General features: G+C 39.1%; 1 protein-coding gene across 2 annotated transcripts; it reads left to right on the forward strand.

The window, feature by feature from the left end:
* The first annotated feature begins 513 nt into the window (after nt 1-513).
* On the forward strand, nt 514-8,300 carry LOC104228037 (potassium transporter 4-like). 2 transcript variants are annotated; one of them, XM_009780424.2, is made up of 10 exons: nt 514-887; nt 2,495-2,658; nt 3,416-3,656; nt 3,735-3,980; nt 4,276-4,326; nt 4,434-4,694; nt 4,861-4,913; nt 5,563-5,677; nt 5,776-6,030; nt 6,822-8,300. In XM_009780424.2, the coding sequence occupies exons 2-10, from the start codon at nt 2,503-2,505 to the stop codon at nt 7,901-7,903; spliced, it is 2,460 nt and encodes an 819-aa protein (XP_009778726.1). In that variant the 5' UTR covers nt 514-887; nt 2,495-2,502; the 3' UTR covers nt 7,904-8,300. The 2 variants fall into 2 exon arrangements, with proteins under 2 accessions (XP_009778726.1, XP_009778725.1); XM_009780423.2 differs by having other exon boundaries at nt 514-862.
* The last annotated feature ends 14,217 nt before the right edge of the window (nt 8,301-22,517 follow it).

Genomic DNA, 22,517 nt, shown 5'->3' on the forward strand with positions numbered 1-22,517 from the left:
AAAATAAGTGATTTTTTGACCTTTTTTTGTGGTCCAAAATAAGTAATTTTTCTAGATTTCAAGAAAGAATTAATTATTATTTCCTACATTGCCCTTGGAGTAAATAGTGTTGGAGTATGTGTTAGGAGTATTTATGTGAAGAGATAGTAAAGGTTAATATGATCAATTTTTATTGCTAATTAATGCTAAAAAGTATATTTCTTAACCTGTGTGAAAACAACTAAAAATCACTTATTTTGGACCAGAGGGAGTATCATTTTAGAAGTTGACAAAATTAATAATTTTTTTTATCCTTAATAATAATTGTTCTTGAAGATAGAGATAACACATAAATAGAATAAATAAAATAAAAATAGATTATAACTTAAGATATAAATAAGGATAAAATAGTCTACTCCCTTTCCTAATTAATATTTTTTAAGTAGGTGTAAAAGAAAAATATGACATGGAATAATAAATGAAAGTGGGCACGGGATATCAGGTGAAACCCAGCTACGGTATGAAGTCAGCTGAGCTCAGTTTCATATAAAAAGCTTAACAGACAAGAGACAGCGGTAAGAATGTCCTTGAATTTTGGCAACAAACCACGCCTTATTTGATGAAATGGTAGACCAAGCAGGAGGGGCCAAGTGTAGCACAATGTCACCAATTACACACGAAGATGATGGAGAAGAACAAGCCCTAATCCATTACTATCACAATCACGTGCTCCCTCCCTCCTTCTCTTTCTCTCTCTCTCTCCACACACACAATACAAGCAAAGAAATTCAGGCCACCGTAACTCGCTTATGTCACCGTCATTCACTGCGCCGTTGCCGACAGTTTCAGTCCTTTTAAGAGTTTTCACCGGACTTCTTACTTGGTTCGTTCCCTGAGGCTGTCTCAAGGTCCTACAATTTTTGACTTAGCGAAAGATAGGATATAAATTATAATGGAAGAAAAAGATCTTGTTAGGCAATATGTATTTGATGAGAATTTGTTTTACCCTTTTTACTGTATGTTCCATGCTTTCTAGAAGCGGTTTAGCTTTATATAGAGATCTTCTAATACTTTTTATTTGTACTTTGGATAATATTGTGAGGATTCATGAAAGATATTGTGAGGATAATTAAAAAAATGACTGGAAAAAGAGAAATTGGTTTAGTTCCCATTCTTTAATTAAGAAATCAAGATTATGTTTGTACTTGAGGAAAATTTTGTTGCCGCATTGTGAATACCTCATTCCTTTCCAAGAAAAAAACCCCTCTTTTGTCAGGAGCTTAGTAAAATAAAAGCTTCATTGAGCTTTGGTGAATTGCAAATGACACTTAATGTCAATGTGGCGGAGCCAGGATGTGAAGCTTATGGGTTCGGAATTCTAATCATTTTAAGCTACTGGGTTCTAAAGTTAATAATTTATATATATTCAATGGATTTCTTAAAATAAATACACAGTTTGGCTCAAAGCTGCTGAGTTTGGCCAAACCCACAACCGAAAGGCTAGCTCCGCCTCTGCGCGGGCGATATTATTTTGTTTGTTCCTGAATATTAAGAAGTATCATTTTGAGAGAAACTGGATAGTGCTGAAAGAGTGTGCTTATGAACAAATGGATTCACCTCTTCTTGCCTTTTCCCCAAGGGTTGACATGATCTCCAAGAATCTTCGGCCAACCTCATTTGGCTCTTCTCATCAAATCCGAGAAGTTTACTTATTGGTGTTTCAGTTGATTACTCTGGAATATCTTTTTCTTGTGTATCATATTCATTTTTCTAGTACAAAGGGTTTTTCAGTTTGCCATTAGAGGCTTTGAGTTAATCCGAGAAGTTTACCTTTTGATGCTTGCAATCACTGAATGTCTAATAGCCTGTTTGACCAAGCTTCTTTTTGGCCAAAAAGTGCTTTTTTTTTAAAGGAAAAAAAGTGCTTTTGAGGAGAAGCAGAAACAGTTTTGGAGAAGTAGAAAAAAGTAGCTTCTCGCCAAAAGCACTTTTTTTGAGAAGCACTTTTGAGAAAAATACACTTAGAAGCAGTTTTTTAAAGCTTGGCCAAACACTAATTGCTGCTCAGAAGTGCTTTTCAAACTAATTAGCCAAACACAAACTGCTTCTCACCAAAAGTACTTTTGAGAAAAACACTTTTGAAAAAAAGCACTTCTCAAAATAAGCTGATTTTTGCTGCTTGACCAAACAGGCTATAAATCTTTTATCTTAGTTCTGCTCTTTCAGTTTTGTCCAAATTAATTCCAAATTAGCAGTGCTTTGTAATCATTGTATCGTAGATATGATAGTTTTGCAGGTGCTTACCTTTTGCTCTTGTACCTATGCTTTAAGCGGTGACAGCTTATTTTGCACATTTTGATAAAAATGTCTTCTTAGATAATTGTTTGTAGTAGCTCATAGGCGCGCGATGCATCTTGTGGCGGGAGGGGTGTTGCAGTCTCTTGGATAACGTCTTTCTTTCTCTTTGGTACTTCTTTACTTTCATCTAACTTGGAGTATTTGACCCAAATGGCAGGTAAATAGATGTATCAAGGTAATCCTGATCGTGAGCAACATAATGCGGAGCAACCACCTCCCTCTTCTGCAGGTGGGGCCCAGGAGACAATCATTGTGGTTGGACAAGAGGGACAAGTTAAACAACCTCAATTAGAAAGGAGAAAAGGGAAGTTGGCCTCAAAGGTGGATAATATTTCTCTTTTACTTTTGCTATGCTTTTATCTTAACTTACTCTGATAGGGAATGTGGTACAAGTAAAATATTGCGCTGTCTATTGGAGGTCAACGGATCGCTTATCCTAGCAAAATATGACAAATTTCAAGCAAACAACATAACTGCTGCAAGCCCACGTTGCACCATCACCAATCATGTGGCAAAGTAGTAGCAAAACACTTCCTCGTTTTATTTTGCCTTTACCATATGAAGGAAATATAAATAACCTGAGTTGAGAAAATTTGGAACCAAACACATGTTCTGGAAAATGAACTTGAGAAATTAAAACTTTTAAATTTGAAAATTCTACTAGAAAAGAAGACAATGGAGACTTTTCAGTTAACTGAACAGTAACATGTAATATCTGCTCCACAATTTTCAGGCTATGTGATTACTATTGTAACTTTTGAGTCACAATGTACCCGAAGCTTGAAGTTTTCTTTATTTGAAATCTCCTTATTTGGATTGATTGGACAAATAACGCTCTACACATGGGAATGTTCTAGCATTTGGCTGCTGTAATATCTGCATAACTTATGTAGGAATCAATGTATTACTTTAGGATAGAATGTGGAATGAGAATACTTGTATTGATAGTCCCATAAATTCGTATTCTTATCATTGTGGGCAAGGGGATAGGAGTAAAGAGGAATCCTCATCATTTGAGCATTAATCTACCTACTAATTGTGTAGGAAGTCAGCTCAGCTCTTATACTTGGCCTTGCAGTTCCCTTTGGTGAATATTTCCAGAAATCTACTATTGGCATACCAGAGTCTTGGGGTGGTGTATGGAGATTTGAGCATTTCGCCACTTTATGTCTATAGGAGTATATTTGCAGGGAAGTTGCAGGATTATCAGACTCCAGAAGCAATATTTGGTGCATTTTCATTGATCTTCTGGACAATAACTCTTATTCCTTTGCTGAAATATGTATTTGTGGTATTGAGCGCTGATGATAATGGTGAAGGTATGTTAAAGAGAAGGCCCTGAATGCATTAATACTTGTGGAACCTGATTGTGTTGATCAATTATACTTGAATACCAGGTGGTACATTTGCTCTTTACTCTCTGCTCTGTAGACATGCAAAATTCAGTCTACTTCCCAACCAACATGCAGCTGACGAGGAGCTATCTGCTTACAAATATGGCTTCGCTGGGCAGTCAACATCGTCTTTAGCGTTAAAGAGATTTCTTGAGAAACACAAGAAATCACGTACAATTTTACTCATTGTTGTATTAGTGGGGGCTTGCATGGTTATTGGTGACGGTATTCTTACGCCTGCAATGTCAGGTTGATAATTCTGACAGTATTTGCTTTTCTTTAATGTGGTATTATCTAGTGTACATTTGTAACTCAAAAGCTATTAGTTTATCCAAAAAAAAGAAACTGGTTTATGAATTGATTACTTCCTCGGTTGGAGAATGATAGATAACATAAACAATTTTGCATGAGATATTCAGCACCTTGCTATGCCTATGCTACTGCAGAAATGCAATCAGAATTTATGCATTATTACATGCTTGAAATCCTGTAAATATAGTCGAATTTAGTGTATTTATTAATTGGAATCATTTTACGGTGGCAGTTATATCATCCATGTCAGGAATCAAGGCTGCAGCGGAACACCTATCTCACGGTAGATTTACTTAGATTTACCTCTTTGGGTAAATATTTTACTACTTTCAATAGCTCCCGTGTGACTTCAGTCCAAGGCATTGATCATTAAATTGACTTTCATCATAGGTGAAGTGCTGTTGCTTTCTTGCCTGATATTGGTTGGTCTGTTTGCTCTACAGCATTCTGGGACCCATAGGGTTGGCTTTTTGTTTGCACCTATAGTTATCATTTGGTTGATATCAATATTTGGGATTGGGCTCTACAATGTTATATTTTGGAATCCCAAGATTGTGTCTGCTCTTTCTCCCTACTATATCATCAAGTTTTTTAGGGAAACAAGAAAACATGGTTGGATGTCTCTTGGAGGTGTCCTCCTCTCTGTTGCAGGTACAACAAATATATTAGCTACACATTTTACTCTTTATCCAAGAAAAAAGTAGTCTTTAAATTCAAAGCATTGTTCGTGCCGATACTTACTAGTTTGTGAAACAAAGATTAGATAACATGTCCTTCAGAATTTGAATCTTGTTTCTAATTCATTTTCCGTCATCAGGTACTGAAGCTATGTTTGCAGATCTTGGCCATTTCACTGCGTGCTCTATGCGGGTAAGTCAGCCTATGTGCAGCTGCAGCAAAATCTTGCGGCCGCGAGAGCGGTACCAAATCGAGGCTTTTTCTTTATTTAACCCACCATATGTGTCTTTGTGGAAAACCCTGTGCACCAGGGAAAAAATAATTGGGTTGGGAAGCAACAGGCAAGTATAGGTTTCAGGCTGCATTTAAATATTGAATATATAAGTCCTTAACAAATTAAAAATGTAAAAAGATCCAATTGTAGCAAACAAACAAGTTTTACAAGGGTTAACATAATGAATTTATTTTAATCAGAGAGGGACTTCAGTTGTTTTTGCCCAAACATTAATAAAATCTTATTACTTTATCAAAAGAAAAAAAATCAGAGAGGACTTCAGATGACATCTAAGTTGAGAGAAATTTGAACCATTTGAAGTAGCTTTTTGGGCCTAAGATTGGAAATAATTTTGAAAGAAACAATATAAATAGCATATGCAAATGCAGCCAAAATGGTCATATTCTATGAATTGGGTCTCTAAGCTGATTATCCTTGTGGCTGGGCATATTATATTGCCTTTAGTGGTCGTTTCTCTATGCGTCATATCATTCAATATAGTAATTGATTAGTTTTATTTCTAGAACTTGCACCATGTCAATCTGAAAGTTATTTTCTCCCATGCAGATTGCCTTTTCATTTCTTGTGTACCCTTGCTTGGTGGTACAGTATATGGGTCAAGCCGCTTTTCTTTCCAAAAATATTGCTTCTATCCCGAATAGCTTCTATAATTCAATACCTGGTTAGTTCTTTATTTCACTTTTAAATGAGAGTGTTCTCGAGATTGTTGACGATGTTATATTCAGTCATTCCCAACTGCTGCTCATTGCTTTCATGCAGAGAGTGTATATTGGCCTGTTTTTGTCATTGCTACCCTTGCAAGCATTGTCGGTAGCCAGTCCATCATCACAGCTACATTCTCTATAGTCAAGCAATTGAATGCACTAGGTTGCTTCCCGCGAGTCAAGATTGTCCACACTTCAAAGAATGTTAAGGGGCAGATCTATATACCAGAAATAAATTGGATCCTTATGATTCTTACGCTTTCCGTGGCTGTTGGTTTCCAGGACACAATTTTAATTGGAAATGCATATGGTAAGCCTAACAGTGTGTTGAAGATCTTTTTGTAATATTTAGATGCTCCCGTATGACTGTAATTTTTTGTTTCTTGTTTGGAAAAAAGTAATTCCAAAACAAAGTAGATTTGATAGGTGGAAGTAGAATTACAATCTCCATCATGTCTTCTCCCCAAGTATCTCAATAAAATTGCCTACAAAAGCAACTCAATATTTTTCTTGTGCATGTATGGTAAACTCCATCTATAAGAGCTTCGCAAAATGTAGCTAGTTCCATATCGCATATAAAGGAGGATGGTTGCGATAGTTTGATAGCCAATGTGGAGATAGTCTAATCGCGATGAATCTTTTGAATATATCGGACCTCTACTGCTTGCATTTTTGTGTTTGCATATCACAACTCAATTTTTGTGATTGCATTTTTCTACTATGCTTCTTAGCTCTGCTGATGTATTCTTCTTTGCAAACCCGTGATGGGGGATTATATGCCTCAAAGGGAAAAAGGAGTCTCTTCTGAAAAAAGCAAAGAATGATGAACTAAAACAAGAATAGTTGAACAAGAAAGGGTATATAATTGCATGACCTGGAGAAAAGAATCTGCTTTCTTTTCCCAGACAGTACAGAGAGTATTCTCTTGTGCAAAGTACCATGAGGCCATTGTGACTTCTTTTATGATGACACTGAACTAGAATTTCTGTTTCTTCAGATATTACAGAAGAAATTTACTATTTATGTCCACAATTGAATCTTTATTTTGATTGTCGTTTATAACTCTTGGTTGATTTTTCATATGAATTCTTTTTCTTTCAGGCCTAGCTTGCATGACAGGTATGTTTATCACAACATTTCTAACCACGTTGGTCATGATCTTTGTGTGGCAAAGAAACATAGCACTTGCCACTTGCTTTCTCCTGCTCTTCTGGTTCATTGAAGGAGTATACCTGTCTTCCGCGTTCACTAAAATTCCACAGGGAGGATGGGTCTCCCTAGTGCTTGCCTTTGTCTTCCTGTTTGTCATGTTTGTCTGGCATTATGGAACTCGCAAGAAGTACAATTTTGATTTCCACAACAAAGTTCCTTTAAAATGGCTCCTTGGCATGGGCCCTAGTCTTGGTATTGTGCGTGTCCCTGGGATAGGCTTCGTATACTCAGAATTGGCAACAGGGGTCCCATCTATCTTCTCTCACTTTGTCACAAATCTCCCCGCATTCCACAGTGTGCTGGTGTTTTTATGCGTAAAATCTGTTCCCGTACCCTATGTCTCACCGGAGGAGCGCTTCCTCATTGGTCGCATTTGTCCAAGACCCTATCACATGTATCGTTGCATTGTTAGGTATGGTTACAAGGACATACAACGAGATGATGGGGACTTTGAGGACCTTCTCATCCAAAGTATAGCAGAGTTTATCCAAATGGAAGCTGTGGAACCACAATGTTCAAGCTCTGAGACTCCATCATTTGATGGGAGGATGGCAGTTATAAGCAAGAAAACTGTACAGTCGACTTCAACATTAATTGTCTCAGAGGATTTTGGAATGAGTGACGCCATTCAAAGCAGCAAGTCTCTGACCCTCCAAAGTCTAAGATCTGCTTATGCTGATGAGAACCCACAAATGAGGAGGCGGCGAGTGAGGTTTCAACTGCCAGAAAACCCTAGCATGGATCCAGCAGTCAGGGATGAGCTTCAAGATTTAATTCAAGCAAAGGAGGCAGGGGTTGCATATATAATGGGGCACTCGTACGTGAAAGCTAGGAGATCATCCTCTTTCTTAAAGAAGTTTGTTGTTGACATAGGGTATTCATTTCTGCGCAAGAACTGTAGGGGTCCTTCCGTGGTGCTTAACATTCCTCAGATTAGTCTTATTGAAGTTGGCATGATATACCATGTCTAGAGGGATGACCTTGTCGTGCCTTTTGGTTGTTGCCTGCAGAATGTTTCGGGTTAGTAGATAGTTGGCCGTCTTATAACTTCAAATGTGATCTCCCATAGTAAATATTGAGGGGAAGTAGGATAGATGATATTGGTAACCTTCTGACTTCAAATGTGATCTCCAACATCAGATGTTGAGGAGCTGTTTTAGTTTTTCATGTTACCTTCTATAGTTTTCTGCATATATAGAGATAATTTTAGGCTTTTGATATCTTAGCATGCAAATGTGCTTTTTAAGAGCATTCTACTTGAGACTACATCAAGTGACAAACCTCAGAGTTCAATTAAGGAGAAAGCTACTGTTGAATTAATTTTAACAGCCAAATAAGCAATGTGAGGCTGCTGCCATAGCTTTTGTAGTCTTCTTGTTGCAAAATAGTTCAAATTTTTAGTCCCAAATGCCCTTTCTATTAAACAAGTTAACATGGGTCAGAATGACTTGCATTGATTTACTTTTAAAATAAATAAATATCCATATAACAAAAACATTAAGAGTTAGCGATGGCAACGGGGCGGGTTGAGCCTTAACCTGCAAAACTTCAGCCCGCCCCACCCTTGCTATATCTAACTTTGTGATAGATATGCCTTCCTTTCCACCCCTTAATGTATTTGAGTTTTTCATTTATCAAATAATACCACAATTAATTTTTTTTTTGGTTTTTCATCCGGTGTCCGGTACACGCATTGGAGCCCGACTAAATTCGGATTCGCGCCAAAAAGTCTCACATTGGTGGTAAAGTGCTCCCTAACAAAGGCGACTCTATACCCAGGGCTCGAACCCGAGATCTCTGATCAAGGATGAAGGAGTACTTATCACTCCACCACAACCTTTGTTGGTCCACAATTGGTTCATTCTTCGTTCAATAAGAAATATTAGATCAATAGTCTAGCAGCGATGGCACGTGTATTTCATTTACCGAATCAATTGAAATCTACTTGTTTGACTTTGTTTATTAAACTCTACTGGTATCAAGATATATCATGGCACTAAGGCAAGTTTTGCCTCCTGATTGTGAAGATCAAGCAAAGGCAAAAGATGTACTAGTTTCAAAGAATGTATTGCATTGCAAGTAATTAGATATTTCAAGGATTTCATTAATAAACAATTTTCAAGGATTTCATTAATTAACAAATTTCAAGGAGAATCTTTTGTTCAAACTATGTTCCTCGTTAGTTAATTTTTACTTCCTTCTCAAATAAGAAAATCTAAGAACCTTCTAAAAAGAGTAGCCTAATTGTACTTTTGCATATCAACAAGAAGCAACTGTTGAAGAGCAGGAAAAATTCCTGATATGATTATAAAGGAGTTGCTTTTGCTTTCACATTAAATCGAACTTCCGCCGATATTATTTTCATGATTTTTTTCCCCAACTAATGAAGTCTTTGTCGATATGTATATTCAAGGTTTGAGTTACGGTTATTTGCAAATAATGAGATATGTGTATATCCTTGTTTTGGGGTTGACGAGCAGTGGCGGACCCAGAATTTTGTACAAGCGGGTTCAGTCGGAGAAGTCCATAACTAGCATAAGCAGTATAAGTCGTATAAGCAGGTTCAAAAATAATTTTTATACAAAATTTACCTAGCTTTAGCTATAATTTATACAAATACATAGTAATATTTTTTGGCGAAGTGGGTTCAGTTGAACCCACTTTTCACCACTTGGGTCCGCCCCTGTTGACGAGCAAGATATTGCCAAGAAAACAAACTAATATATATATAGTGGCAGACGCACGTGGTGGCAAGCGGGTTCAACTGAACCGCTTCATCAAAAAATAATACTGTGTATATGTATAAATTACGATTAAAGCTGTGTAAATTTTATATAAATATTTTATTTGAACCCACTTAACAACTACTATTTTACGACTAAAATTATGTACTTCTAAGACTGATCCCGCTTGCACAAAAATCTGGGTCCGCCACTATATATATACTAATCGCGATAAGCTTGTGCTGATCCCGAGCACAAACTCAAGGTCAAAAAATAATACTTCTAATTAAAAAGAACTATTAGCATCATGTTCTTAAGTTTTCACCAAACTTTTTATTTCTCATGATTAAAAATAATGAAGTGAACTCAAATTATAAGCAAGACAAATTTCAAATTCTCTAGCACATTTCCCATTCTTGTATTTTTTGTTGTAACGATCCGACCAGTCGTTTTGAGCTTTTGTACTTCGCCTGCCAGTTCTCGGGCATGATTAGCCCCGTCTGATGTATTATGACTTATGTAAATCGTCAATATTGGTTTTCAGGATAATCAGAATAGATTCGGAAGAACAATTCTAAGTTTGAAGATTTAAATTTGAAAGGTTTGACCAAGTTTTGACTTCTTAGTATTCGATCTCAGATTTGAAATTTTATGATTTGGGTAGCTCCGTCGGGTGATTTTGGACTTAGGAGCGCATCCGAAATGGAATTTGGAAGTCCGTGGAAGATTTAGGCTTGAATTGGCGAAACTGAAATTTGGCATTTTCCGGTCGGCAGTGAAAATTTTGTTATCGGGGTCGGAATGGAATTCCGGAAGATGGAGTAGGTGTGTAGTGTCATTTGTGACGTGTGTGCAAAATTTCAGGTCATTTGGATGAGGTTTGATAAGTTTCGACGTCGTTTGTGAAATTTGGAAGTTTATAAATCCTTAGGCTTGAATCCGATGGTGATTCGATGTTTTGATGTTGTTTTGAGTGTTCCAAGGGTTGGAACAAGTTTGAATGATGTTAAGAAATATGTTGGCATATTTGGTTGAGGTCCCTAGGACCCCGGGTGTATTTCGGATGCTCAACGGGACATATTTGAACTTAAAGAGTTAGCAGATTTTTGCTGGTTCTATCATGCAGAGTATTTGTTCTATGCAATCGCCAACTTGGGTCTGCGATATCGAAGGTCTGTGAAGTTGGCTATCGCGCACGCGTGGCTGAGGTCGCATTCGACTAGTGTTGGGTCTGAGCTGAGGTTGATGGTAATCTCTTTGCATTCACAAGGTTAGTTCCACGAACGCGTAGTTCATTCAGCAGTGTTTAATGCGATCGCGAAAGGAATTATACGATCACGTAGGGCATTATTCAGTAGCATCTTTTCTTCCTCTTAGTGATCGTGATGATGCTTCCTCGATCGTGATGAATGTGTATCTGGGCAGATTTAAAAGATTCAAACGATGGTTCCGAGCTCATAACATAAAATGGAAGTGGGAGCTCGGTATAAGGCTATTTTTGAAGGGATTTTCCGAGAAGTGATTGAGATAAGTGTTCTTCAATTAGTTTTGTTAAATTCCATGATTGTATCTTGATTTTTATCATATAAATTGGAAATTTGGGGTGAAAATTGGGGGGGGGGGGGGCGGGAATGGAAGAGAATTGGAGAGATAATTTTGGGAATTTGAATGGGCATTTGATGATTTTGGTATGTATAGACTCGTGAGAGGATACGAATTCTATTGATGTTATTTTTATCGAATTCCGAGACGTGGTTCCAGTGGTCGAGTTTGACCAATTTCAGAATTTTTGATGTAATTTAATTATTTTCGCGTGGGCTTTGTTCCCTTAGCGTATATTGATGTTATGAATCTGATTTTGGATAGATTCTAGGCGAGTTGAGGCCGAATCGAGAGGCAATGACTCCGTGGTGTAGGATTTTCGTCCGGTTTGAGGTAAGTAATGATTGTAAATGTTTTCCTGAGGGCTTGAAACCCCGGATTTCACATATATGTGCTACTTTGAGGTGACACACACGCTAGATGACGTTCTGGGGTCGTGTACCGTTGGGGATTGTGACTTGGTCCGTCCCGTACGACTATTAAGTCACGCATTTGATTGAAAACTGTTCGATATCATTGTGCTTTGGAAAGTATTGCTATGTTTTGGTTGGAATGCCATATTTGGGCCTCGTGCCAACTGTTTTGGACCCTTATAGGCCTTTTTACTACTATTCCTTACTGTTTTGACTTAATATTTGTACTCAGTCATGCTGTATTTTACTAATTTCATAACTCAGCCTTATTTACTCAGTTTTGATACTATAAATGATATTTTGGGCTGAACGCCCTATTTTACTGATAGTCCGAGTGGCTTGTGAGGTTGATGGCTAAGAGAGAGGCCGAGGGTCTGATCAGTATGGAGACGTCTGTACTTATTTTCGAGAGGCTGCAGAACCTTTAGAAAATCCTACATTCTTGAATTCTTATCGTGCGTCATTGATTCAGCTTAAAATGTAACTCTTTGAATTCCTTCCACGCGTTCGTATGCACGTATGAGTGCTCGGTATCAGCTGTGCATCAATGGCTTGTGATTCCCCGATCGAGGGGCGGGATATGATTTCTGTGTGCTGATGTTGGGCCAGTTTGGAGGACTTGAGGCGGGGCTCTGCTTGTAGCTTGAGCACTGAGGTGTTGATTGTGTGAGCACGTGCTTTTGGATTCATATGTTTGATAGTGTCCCTATTAGTGGAAGTAATAACTGGTAGCTACGTCATGAGTATGATGTGACTGCGAGATGTGTTCATATGATTTGAATGTGACGAGAAGGGTCTGCTTGAGAGTAGAAAGAACTATTTGGTGCTTGATTTCCATCATGATTTGATGCATAGCCCCGAGTTGTGGGTGTGTTGAAGGATCTTTTCATGATTGTCTAGTTGGGAAGTGAAGTATATTTCACGTTGTGATATGAGTTCAGACTCATGAATGATTAAGTGATTGCATGATGTTTATAACAGTGGAAAGGTATAAAGAGATGTTAGTTTGAGGCGAAGCAGGGGATTTATCTCCTGCCTGGTGTTCTGAGGTTTGTGTGACCCCTATGTTGTTGGTTGGAAGACCTCTTTACTAGTGAAATATATGTGTGTTGTTGCAATTTGAATTTTAGGTCACATAAGAGAGTGGGCTTGACTTTTACGAGGGTGAATGCGATATTTGCAGAAGATTTGAAGTACTAGATGGTCTGTGTTGCATGAGCTTATGAAGGATTGAGTTTAATCTCACTATGGTATTATGGTATATGCATTATGAGTTATTGTGTGTTTTAACATATGGCTTTGAGCCAAGTGGGGGAGTCTGCTATTGATCAATTGATTGCATGATTATGTACTATGTTGGTTCCAGTTTGAGGCATATTGGTGAATTAGTTATGGATTACAGAAGTTGAGATCGAGGATGACCCGAATAAAGGGAATTTTGGATAGAGGTTGTGTTATGCTTTATGGGTGTATAAGAATTTTGGAATGACTTGAGCTGTTATTGGTAAAGTAATGTACACAGAGCAGGAATTTATTTGGTTGCATTAAGGTGGGGTTACTCTCTGCGGTGTCGGAGTGCCAATGGAGCACATGTCGTCTGATCCATTTGATCATTCTAATTGAGGTCTGAGCAGAGTGGATGACTATCGAGAATGGTTCTAATGATTCAAGATTTTACATCTAATAATTGGGATTTCAGGTGTGTATTTGGCTAGAAACCGAGGTTTACATTGGACGATGACAAGACTCATGTCATTTCTGCATCAATATGGATTCTACATACCAGTATCAAGAGGGCAAAGGTAATGGCTTTAGATTCGCAGAAGGTCACTTCAGGCGGGGTATCTCGGTTGTGATACTTTTGGGGGTGCTTCAGAAGAATACAATGGTTTATGAGCCTTAGGGCGGTGTGGTTGTATGCTTGGGTCTTGTGTGATGAGTCTGGGTTAAGGACTTCAGTATCATGGCAAGGAGAAGTATCAATTCAAAGGTAAATCAGAAGAAACTTGGGATGATAGGACATCTTGGTAGTAGGTCGGATCAGCATGGTAAGGGATATGATTAGTTCTTTGGGTGCTTATGAGGTAATGAGTTTCTACAGGTATTTTGTGGAAATGCTCTTAGGTTTTGATGGCTTGCATAGCTTGGTTGAGATAAAAGGATTCAATCTTGACGGTTTGGTTTTGTGCAAATGGGATTCGGAGAGTTCTTGATTTCTACCATGGTTAGAGATATATATTTTCTACTAGCGTGAGGAGCATGGGATGTATAGTGATTTTCTCCTAGATAGGATCAAATGAGAAAGTTCTTTGGCTGGTTGAGTACGTAGTTGCTTGTAGCACGGAGTGGACTATGAAGTTCTCATGTTTATCATAAGATGGTATGATATATGCAGTATGCTGTGCAAGGTTACGATTCAGTTTTGGAAGGAAGGTTATAAACTCTTAGGCAACATGGACAATTTTAGATGACTAGGTAAATGAGATCACTGATTGGTGCGGCTTGATGATGGTATACATTTCAGAAAGGGAGATGTGTTTGAGTTATGGATGCTTCATGGGTATTGCGGTACTATCTTGTCTGATCGACTGTTGATATTAAAGTTTGCTTAGTAGTATAGAAGAATTTTAGGAGTATCCCTCGTGGAATGATCAAGTATCGGATGTGTGTTAGATGTTTAGGCAGTGTTGTTGGGATCGGATATGGTGATTTGTGTGCTTTATGGATTGGGAGATTGAGAGTTTTCACAAGTAGATGGTTTCGTGGTTGTGGACTGTGAAAATGTAGCTAAGGTTAGTCAGAGGGTAGTATGTGTTGTGATTTAGTCACTGTGGACTTTCAAAGGGTTATTTATCTGTTGTGAGTGATCAGAGTTGATTTGGGGTTCATTAATAGGCCCAACATAGATGTGTCTTCTGCATCGGGTCGGATTTGTTGACTCTGAACTGCTATTGTTGAGAGAGGTGCCATTTGATTGTTGTTGAGCTTATTCGTGTCCTGGAGTGATCTATGAGTTACTCTTCGGTGTTACGAGGAGTTGTGATTTTGGTGCGGTTCCATTTGGGCTTTATAGCAGAATTTGAGTGAGATGTGTATTTGGGTGTTGGATGATTGATTGCACATTGGATATGTTCTCTCGGACTGGTATGACATTGCGTCATTTGCTCTCCGTGGCTATGGTGATTCACTTTTGGTACTAGACATCAAATGGCATGTGGTGGTTGACTTAAAGCTTGGTGGCTTGAGGTGATTCATATGGATCAGTGTTTGGATAGGGTCGCGCATTGCAGTGAAGTTATGTTGAGATGTGATCCTTTGGGTTACATTCGTGTGTTCTGGTTCTACGATGTGTGATGGGTTCTCAGCATTGTGTTGTGATGGTACCGGTAAGCTTGCGGTATAGCTCTCTCATTTGAGTCATCTTTCCAAGATTTGAGTATATTTGGACTATGCTTATTGGTACATGGGTTATGGCTTGAGATTGTATCGATGTGCCATGTCACTAGAGTAGCCGTATGGGATGAGATAAGGTCATTGGAATCTCGAATGAATACTATTGGATTCAGTTTCAGCATGTTGGAAGGATAATATTGGGATTCGGCTTAGAAATTTACTATGGTCCTTGACAAAGGAGAGGGAGCCTCACGAATGGTTGATCTGAGGAAAGATTATGACTTTTTATGTGTTTCATTCATCATTAGTAGTATACGAAAGTGTTGGAATGAGGCTGTATTTGATAAGAGGTTTATTATCGGTATCCGGTTGTTTGAGCAGCTGCTGTGATTTGAAGTTATTGCTACAAGTGTTTGGGTTGTGTGGCATATCATGTGATTTCCATCTTGAATTGTGGTTATGGTTTAATACAGCGTGTTCAGATTTTATTCGGTGTGAAGATATGAGATTCTGATCTTATAGATAATTTCGGAAGTGGAAATTTGGTCCTAAGGTTTATGAGCTAGGTGGGATTGTGAAATTCCAGTTACATCGTGATATCAAACCTATATGGGATAGGATGACGTGAGATCACCCTCGGGTATGTGCCTAGTAAGGTTATACAACAATTTATTGGCTTTTGGAACAACTCTAGGCACGTTCGAGGACGAACGTATGTTTAAGTGGGGGAGGATGTAACGACCCGACCGGTCGTTTTGAGCTTTTATACTTCGCTCGTCAGTTCTCGGGCATGACTAGCCCCGTGTGATGTATTATGACTTATTTAAATCGTCGATTTTAGTTTTCAGGATAATCGAAATAGATTCAGAAGAACAATTCTCAGTTTGAAGCTTTAAATTTGAAAGGTTTGACCAAGTTTTGACTTCTTAGTATTCGATCTCGGATTTGTATTTTTATAATTTGGTTAGCTCCGTCGGGTGATTTTGGACTTAGAAGCACGTTCGGAATGGAATTTGGAGGTCCGTGGAAGATTTAGGCTTGAATTGGTGAAAATGGAATTTGGCATTTTTCGGTCGGCAGTGGAAATTTTAATATCGGGGTCAAAATGGAATTACAAAAGATGGAGTAGGTTTTTAGTGTCATTTGTGACGTGTATGCAAAATTTCAGGTCATTTGGATGAGGTTTGATAAGTTTCGGTGTCGTTTGTGAAATTTGGATGTTTATAAATCCTTAGGCTTGAATTTGATGGTGATTCGATGTTTTGAGTGTTCCTAGGGTTGGAACAAGTTTGAATGATGTTACAGGATATGTTGGCATATTTGGTTGAGGTCTCGAGGGCCCCGGGTGTGTTTCAGATGCTCAACGGGACATATTTGAACTTAAAGAGTTAGCAGATTTTTGCTGGTTCTATGTTGCAAAGGATTTGTTCTATGCGATCGCCAACTTGGGTCTGCGATCGCGAAGGTATGTGAAATTGGAAATTGCGAATGCGTGGCTGAGGTCGCGTTCACGTAGTGTTGGGTCTGAGCTGAGGTTGATGGTTATCACTTCGCGTTCACGAGGTTAGTTCCACGAACGCGTAGTTCATTCAGCAGTGTTTAACGTGATCGCGAAAGGGATTATGCGATCGCGATGGGCATTATTCAAGAGCATCTTTTCTTCATCTTCGCGATCACGATGGTGCTTCCGCGATCGCGATGAATGTGTATTTAGGCAGATTTAAAAGATTCAAACGAGGGTTCCGAGTTCATAACATAAAATGGAAGTGAGAGCTCGGTATAAGGCGATTTTTGAAGGGATTTTCAGAGAATTTATTGGGGTAAATGTTCTTCACTTAGTTTTGGTTAAATTCCATGATTGTATCTTGATTTTTATCGTATAAATCTGAAATTTGGGGGGAAATTGGAAGAGAATTGGAGAGATGATTTTGGAGATTAAAATGTGCATTTGATGTCGGATTTTGATAATTTGGTATGTATAGATCGTGAGAGGATAAGAATTCTACTGATGTGATTTTTATCAGATTCTGAGACGTGGGTCCGGAGGTCGGGTTTGATCAAATTCGGGAGCTTTGATGTAATTTGAGTATTTTCGCATGGGCTTTGTTCCCTTAGCGTATATTGATGTTATGAATCTGATTTTGGATAGATTCGAGGCGAGTTGAGGCCGAGTCGAGAGGCAAGGGCACTGCGGTGTAGGATTTTCGTCTGGTTTGAGGTAAGTAGTGATTGTAAATGTTGTTCTGAGGGTATGAAACCCCAGATTTCACATCTATGTGCTACTTTGAGGTGAGCGTGGATCATGCGCCGTTGGGGATTGTGACTTGGTCCGTCCTGTATGAGTGTTAAGTCACGCATTTGATTGAAAACTGTTTGATATCATTGTGTTTTGGAAAGTATTGCTATGTTTTGGGCGGAATGCCATATTTGGGCCTCATGCTAACTGTTTTGGACCCTTATGGGACTTTTTACTACTATTCCTCACTGTTTTGACTTAATATTTGTACTTAATTGTAATGACCCGACCGGTCTTTTTGAGCTTTTGCACTTTGCTCGCCAGTTCTCGAGCATGATTAGCCCCGTGTGATGTATTATGACTTATGTAAATCGTCGGTTTCGGTTTTTTGGGTAATCGACGTGAATTTAGAAGAACAGTTCTCAGTTTGAAGCTTGAAATTTGAAAGGTTTGACCAAGATTTGACTTGTTAGTAGATGACCCCGGATTGGAATTTTTATGATTTGGTTAGCTCCGTTAGATGATTTGGGACTTAGGGAGTATGGTTGGAATGTGTTTTGGAGGTCCGCGGAAGGTTTAGGCTTGAATTGGCAAAATTGAAATTTTATCGTTTTCCGGTTGATATGCGAGATTTTGATATAAGGGTCGGAATGGAATTCCGGAAGTTGCAGTAGTTCCGTTGTGTCATTTGTGACGTGTGTACAAAATTTCAGGTCATTCGGACGAGGTTTGAATGGTTTTTTGATTGAAAGCGGAATTTGGAAGTTCTTGGAATTCTTAGGCTTGAATCCGATGTAATTTTGGTGTTTTGATGTTGTTTTGAGCGTTATGAAGGTTGGAATAGGTTTGAATATATGTTGGCATGTTTGGTTGAGGTCCTGAGGGCTTCGGGTGAGTTTCGGGTGGTTAAACGGATCAATTTTGGACTTTGGACTTGGCAAATTTTGCTGGTTTTTGTTGCAGACGAATTGTTCTTCGCGTTCGTGGTCAGGGACTCGCGTTCTTGAAGGGTGTCCTATGAGGCGAAGAATTTTGTCTTCGCATTCGCGTTTTGTGTGTCGCGTTACTGATGTTGTAATGCTGTGATTCTTCGTGTTCACGAGGCTTATGTCACGTTTGCATAGAAGAAGATAAGTAGCTGGGGCCCCAATGCATTTGTCCTACGCGTTCGCGTTGTGCATCGCGTTCGCGTAGAAGGAAATTTGGTCTGTGAAGTGGTGTGCTTCGTGAACGCGAGGCATATGCCGCGTTCGCGATGAAGAAATATTTGGGCAGACAGTTTATATTTTAAAAATCGAGGGTTTAAGTCCAATATCATAAAAGCCATTGGAGAGCTCGGGAGAAGGTGAAATTTGAGGAGATTTTCAGTGGAGCAATTGGGGTAAGTATTCTTCAGTCATATTTGCTTTAATTTCATGATTTAGTCTTGAATTTCATTATTTAATTTGAGAAATTAGAGTGGAAATTGGGGAAAAATGGAAGAAAAGTTTGAGAATTCTTTTGGGGATTTGAATGGGCAATTGAGGTCGTATTTTGATGAATTTGATATTGGTAGACTCATGAGAGGATGCGGATTCTATTGATGTGATTTTTATCGGATTCCGAGATATGGGCCTAGGGGCCAGGTTTGAGAAATTTGAGGATTTTATGATGTAAATTGGATATTTTCGAGTGGGCTTTGTTTCCTTAGCACATTTTAATGGTTATGTTCTGATTGTGGCTAGATTTGGAGCATCCGGAGGTCAATTCATGAGGGCAAAGGCATCGTGGGCTAGAGTTTGGACCGGATCGAGGTGAGTAATGATCGTAAATGTTGTCTTGATGGTATGAAACCCCAGATTGCACATCGTAGTGCTATATTGAGGTGATGCACACGCTAGATGACGAGCGTGGGGTCGTGCACCGTTGGGGATTGTGATTTAGTCCATCCCGAATGACGGTTTTACTGAGTATTTGATTGAAAACAGTTTGCTATCATCATGATTTGGGCGGATGCCATATTTGGGCCTCGTGCCAATTATTTGGACCCTTATGGAATTCTTCTGATATTTCCTCACTATTTTGACTTTAAACTTGTACTTAGTCATGCTATAGTCTATTGTTTTCATAACTCAGCCATGTTTACTCTGTTTTAACACATCAAATGATATTTTAGATAATATTTTGGGCTGAGCATCATGTTTTACTGTTGCCCGAGTGGCTTATGAGATTCTGACTGAGTAAGGCCGATGACCTATGTTGTGAGGATACCTTTGGGTCGGGTTGCACGCTGTAGCAGTGATACACTAATTATGATTATGAGGCGGAGGGCCTGAGATTGTACGCCATGAGGTGGCTTGTTGATTTGAGGTCGAGAGCCTATTGATGATTCCACGGGATGGCTTGATATTGCGCTTGGGCCGTAAGCGGCCCCTCCAGGAGTCTACAAACCCCTAGTGAGCGCGGGTACCCATTGTGATATGAGATATAGCCCGAGGGGCTGGTATTGTTCCATATGTTTGCCCGAGGGGCTGGTATTGTTCCATGCGTTTGCCCGAGGGGCTGGTTCTGTTGGTATTGTGCCCGAGGGGCTGATTCTATTGATATTGTGCCTGAGGGGCGGTTCTTTATGTGTTTATCTTTTCTTGTTGCCTGTCATTTACTTCCTTAATTGTTAAAAAGGTATTTTAAAGAAGCTTAAATTGAACTAAGATAACGTTACATGTTTTTTACGGTTCCATTGTTTTTTACTGGCTTTATACTGCTTCTTTATAGCCCATTGATGTGCCTTACGTGATTTCTTATTGCTCAGTTTTCATTTATTATTATTACTCACTGAGTCGGATTACTCACATTACTCCCTGCACCTTGTGTGCAGATTCAGGTATTTCTGAACCCGGTACCGGGTGTTGGTTGCTCAGAGGCAGAGTCATCGGAGCTTAGCAAGGTAGTTGCCGACGTTCGCAACACTACTTTTCTCCCTCTTTATTTCATTAGACTGTATTTAGTACATCTTTAGTCTTTTTGTTGTATTCAGACCTTAGTAGATGCTCGTGACTTGTGACACCCCAATGTAGGGCTTGTATGTTATTTCCGCACTGTTCATTTAGACTTACATCATGCAATAACTGATTAATTAAAAGGCTTAAATTGACTTATAAAAATTTTTAAAACTTAATTTGGGGATTGTGGCAGCTAGCCTTGTCTTCACGAGAGGTGCCATCACCACCAAGTCCGGTTTGGGGTCGTGACAAGTTGGTATCAAAGCCTAGGTTACATAGGTCTCACGAGTCATGAGCAAGTTTAGTGGAATCTCGCGGATCGGTGCGGTGACATTTGTAGTTATCCTCGGGAGGCTGCAGAACCTTTAGGAAAAATTTCACATTCTTGAATTCTTATCGTGCGTCCTTGATTTAGCTTGAAATGTAACTCCTTGAATTCCTTCCACGCATTCGTATGCGCACATGAGCGCTCAGTATCAGATGTGCATCGACGACTTGTGATTCCTTGATCGAGGGGCGAGATGTGATCTCTATGTGTGGATGTTGGGCCAGTCTGGAGGACTTAAGGCCGAGTTTTTGCCTGCAACTTGAGCATCGAGGTGCTGATTGTGTGAGTACGTATTTTTGAACTTATATGTTCGGTAGTGTCCCTATTAGTAGAAGTTATGGCCGGATAGCTATGCGATGAGTATGTTATGACTGAGAGATATATTCATATGATTTGTAAGCGACGAGAAGGGTCTGCTGGAGGATAGAATAATTATTAGGTGTTTGATTTCCATCTTGATTCGAGGTATAGACCCGAGTTATGGGTGTATGAAGAACCTTCTCATGTTTTCTAGTTGGGAGTGAAGTAAATTTCATGTTGCGGTATGAGTTCAGACTCAGGAAAATTAAGTGCGGATTATGGGTGTACGGATTGCACGAGTTATGGCTTTAGATGCTATTGATGTGCCATGTTACCAAAGTAGTTGTGTTGGATTAGATGTGATCGTTGGGATCTAGAATGAATACAAACCAATTCGGTTTCAGAGTGTTGGAAGGGTAATATCGAGGTTCGACTTAGAAATTTGCTATGGTCTTTGCCAAAGGAGAAGTGGCTTCATGAATGGTTGATCTGAGAAATGGTTATGGCTTACTGCATGTTTCGTTTATCATTGGCAGTATATGGAAATGTTGGAATGAGACTTTAGTTGATAAGAGGTTTTCTATCGGTATTCGGTTGTTGTGTGCAGCTGTTGTGATTAGAATTTATCGCTATAAGTGTTTGAGTTATGTGGTATATCATGTAATTGCACCTGAGGTTGCAGGTATGGGTTATTACAGCTTGTTCGGGCTTATTCAGAGTATAGATGTGAGACTTTGATCTTGTGGATGATTTCGGGAGTGAAAATGTGGTTTTAAGGTTTATGGGCTAGGTTGGATTGTGAAATTTCAGTTGCATGGTGTTATCGGGCCTATATGAGATAGGGTGACATGGGATCACCCCCGGGTATGTTAATGGTAAGGTTATTCAGAGATTGGTTGGCTTTTGGAACAACTCTAGGCACGTTCAAGGATGAACGTATGTTTAAGTGGGGGAGGATGTAACGACCTGACCGGTCGTTTTAAGCTTTTGCACTTTGCTCGCTAGTTCTTGGGCATGACTAGCCCTGTGTGATGTATTATGACTTATGTAAATCGTCGGTTTTGGTTTTCAAGGTAATTGAAGTGAATTTGGAAGAACAGTTCTCAGTTTGAAGCTTGAAATTTGAAAGGTTTGACCAAGATTTGACTTGTTAGCAGATGACCTTAGATTGGAATTTTTATGATTTGGTTAGCTCCGTTAGATGATTTAGGACTTAGGAGCGTGGTCGGAATGTGTTTTGGAGGTCCGCGGAAGGTTTAGGCTTGAATTGGCGAAATTAGAATTTTGGTGTTTTCCAGTTGATACGCGAGATTTTGATATAAGGGTCAGAATGGAATTCTGAAAGTTGCAGTAGTTTTGTTATGTAATTTGTGACGTGTGTGCAAAATTTCAGGTCATTCGGATGAGGTTTGGTAGGCTTTTTGATCGAAAGCGAAATTTGGAAGTTCTTGGAATTCTTAGGCTTGAATCCAATGTAATTTTGGTGTTTTGATGTTGTTTTGAGCGTTTCGAAGGCTGGAACAAAGTTGAACGATGTTATGGGATATGTTGGCATGTTTGGTTGAGGTCCCGAGGGCCTCGGGTGAGTTTCGGGTGGTTAAACGGATCA

The sequence above is a fragment of the Nicotiana sylvestris genome, chromosome 12 (assembly GCF_000393655.2).
Source record: "Nicotiana sylvestris chromosome 12, ASM39365v2, whole genome shotgun sequence".
NCBI classification, from domain to species: Eukaryota; Viridiplantae; Streptophyta; class Magnoliopsida; order Solanales; family Solanaceae; genus Nicotiana; species Nicotiana sylvestris.

Excerpts from the sequence above, each read along its gene's own strand:
- LOC104228037 (XM_009780424.2), top strand. The coding sequence starts at position 2,503 with ATGTATCAAGGTAATCCTGATCGTGAGCAACATAATGCGGAGCAACCA. Across the intron at positions 4,327-4,433 it reads AGCGGAACACCTATCTCACG|GTGAAGTGCTGTTGCTTTCT; the intron begins GTAGATTTACTT and ends CTTTCATCATAG. Across the intron at positions 4,695-4,860 it reads TGTCCTCCTCTCTGTTGCAG|GTACTGAAGCTATGTTTGCA; the intron begins GTACAACAAATA and ends TTCCGTCATCAG.